This window comes from Myotis brandtii, unplaced genomic scaffold (assembly GCF_000412655.1).
Source record: "Myotis brandtii unplaced genomic scaffold, ASM41265v1 scaffold246, whole genome shotgun sequence".
Taxonomy (NCBI): domain Eukaryota; kingdom Metazoa; phylum Chordata; class Mammalia; order Chiroptera; family Vespertilionidae; genus Myotis; species Myotis brandtii.
This window is the reverse complement of record NW_005359310.1, coordinates 502376-504357: the sequence shown is the minus strand read 5'-3', so window position 1 is coordinate 504357 and position 1982 is coordinate 502376. Positions and strand designations below refer to the sequence as shown.

General features: G+C 69.0%; 1 protein-coding gene across 1 annotated transcript in view; it reads left to right on the top strand.

The window, feature by feature from the left end:
- SCAP (SREBF chaperone) overlaps positions 1-1982 on the top strand; it is a 39538-nt gene that overhangs the window by 33351 nt on the left and 4205 nt on the right. The window contains exons 9-12 of the mRNA XM_014540503.1: positions 240-338; positions 488-706; positions 1308-1684; positions 1903-1980. Of these exons, the coding sequence (XP_014395989.1) occupies positions 240-338; positions 488-706; positions 1308-1684; positions 1903-1980 (773 nt within the window). The remainder of the gene's footprint in view (positions 1-239; positions 339-487; positions 707-1307; positions 1685-1902; positions 1981-1982) is intronic.

Sequence of the window (1982 nt, the reverse complement as noted above, 5' to 3'; positions counted from 1 at the left end):
GGCTGGTGGGGCTCTGAGCTCCCAGCTTGGATCAGACTCCGCGAGGTTCATGGAGAAAGACCTGGGTCTCTGCTGCCCCCTGGTGGGCAGGGAGGCGCCCGCACTGCCCCTGCTTGGCCGGGCCCAGACCCGGAAGGACTGCCGCTCCGCTGCCGCCTGGGGCTGTGCAGATGGTGAGGTGCCTGCGAGCTGGGCAGGGACCGCTGGGCCCTGAGGTCACGGGGCCGTTCTGATTCCAGGAGTTCTGTCTCTTTGCCGTCGTGGGCCTGGTGTCCGACTTCTTCCTTCAGATGCTGTTTTTCACCACCGTCCTGTCCATCGACATTCGCAGGATGGAGGTAGGAGTGGGTCCCGCCCTCCTGGGCCCTGGCTGAGCTCACAGGGTCTCTGGGTGAGGTGTGACCTCAGGGGGCTGCTGCCCGGCAGCTCACGCCCACGGGGCAGCTCACATCCAGGGGACAGCTCCCACTGACCACTGTGCCCACAGCTGGCGGACCTGAACAAGCGGCTGCCCCCTGAGGCTTGCCTGCCTCCTGCTAAGCCAGGGGGGCGCCCCGCGCGCTTTGAACGGCAGCTGGCTGTGCGGCCGGCCACCCCCCACACCGTCACGCTGCAGCCGTCCTCCTTCCGGAACCTGCGGCTCCCCAAGAGGCTGCGCGTCGTCTACTTCCTGGCTCGCACCCGCCTGGCACAGCGGCTCATCATGGTACCTTCCCCCGGCCCTGCCCTGCGCTTTGCCTTAGAGTTGGGGAGGGGGCCTCCTCTTCCACCCAAACCCGCTTCCCAGGTGAACAGCTGGTCTCGGGGGGCAGCAGCCCTGGGGCGTCAGGGGCAGGGGTTGTGACCCCGGGCGGGAGCCAGCCCTACTCCCAGTTAGGGTTCATCGCTGCTGGTCGTGCGTGGGCATCGGGAATGCTGGGCGGGCGGAGCAGATGGGCTTCCTGCCAGCAGGGCCTCCCCAGGGAGTGAGGTGAGGACAGGGCCTGTGGGTGGCCCTGCAGCAGGCCCGGCCTCGTCCCTCTTGCCGCTGACCCTGGGAATGGTCGCAGCTGAGATGGGGGCTGGCCTGCTGCTCGGTTTCCAGGCCAGGCCACCCAGCCCTGAGCACGGAGAGGGAACTGGGTCCCCGGGGCAGTTGGCCCAGATGGTAGTGGGGGCTCGGGGGGCAGAGAGAAGGAGCTTGGCCGTGTCCTCTCCCCGATGCCCGAGGTCCCTGTGCTGCCGCCTCTGGCAGGAGGGCCAGGCATGTGGGGTGGGGCTGCCCCTTGCGCCCAGAGCCCTGGCTGAGCACCCCTTGCCCCCTGCAGGCAGGCACCGTGGTCTGGATCGGCATCCTGGTGTACACAGACCCTGCTGGACTGCGCATCTACCTCGCGGCCCAGGTGACGGAGCAGAGCCCGCTGGGCGAGGGCGCCCTCACTCCCGTGCCTGTGCCTGGAGGCATGCTGCCCGCCAGCCACCCGGACCCCGCCTTCTCCATCTTCCCACCGGATGCCCCCAAGTTCCCTGAGAACCACACGTTGCCAGGGGAGATGCCCGAGTCCGGGGGTCTGGCCGAGGGCGTCCCTGACAGCCCCGCCCCCGAGGTCACCTGGGGGCCCGAGGACGAGGAGCTGTGGAGGAAGCTGTCCTTCCGTCACTGGCCAACGCTCTTCGGCTACTACAACATCACGCTGGCCAAGAGGTGGGTCGGGCTGCGTGCACCCTCCCCGGCGGTGTCAGCCCACCGTCCCCAGAGCGTCCCTTGCCCCTCGGGGGGGAACCCCCTGGTTTGAATGCTGTTTCCTGGCCGGCACTGCAGTGCCGGCTGCGCGGGCACTGGTGTCTGTGACGAGCAAGGCTGAGGGGCCAGGGCTGGGCTGGGGAGGGGCCTCCTGGCTGAAGCTGCCCCCGGCCTGTCAGGTACATCAGCCTGCTGCCCATCATCCCCGTCACGCTCCGCCTGAACCCCAAGGAGGCCCTGGAGGGGCTGCAGCCTCAGG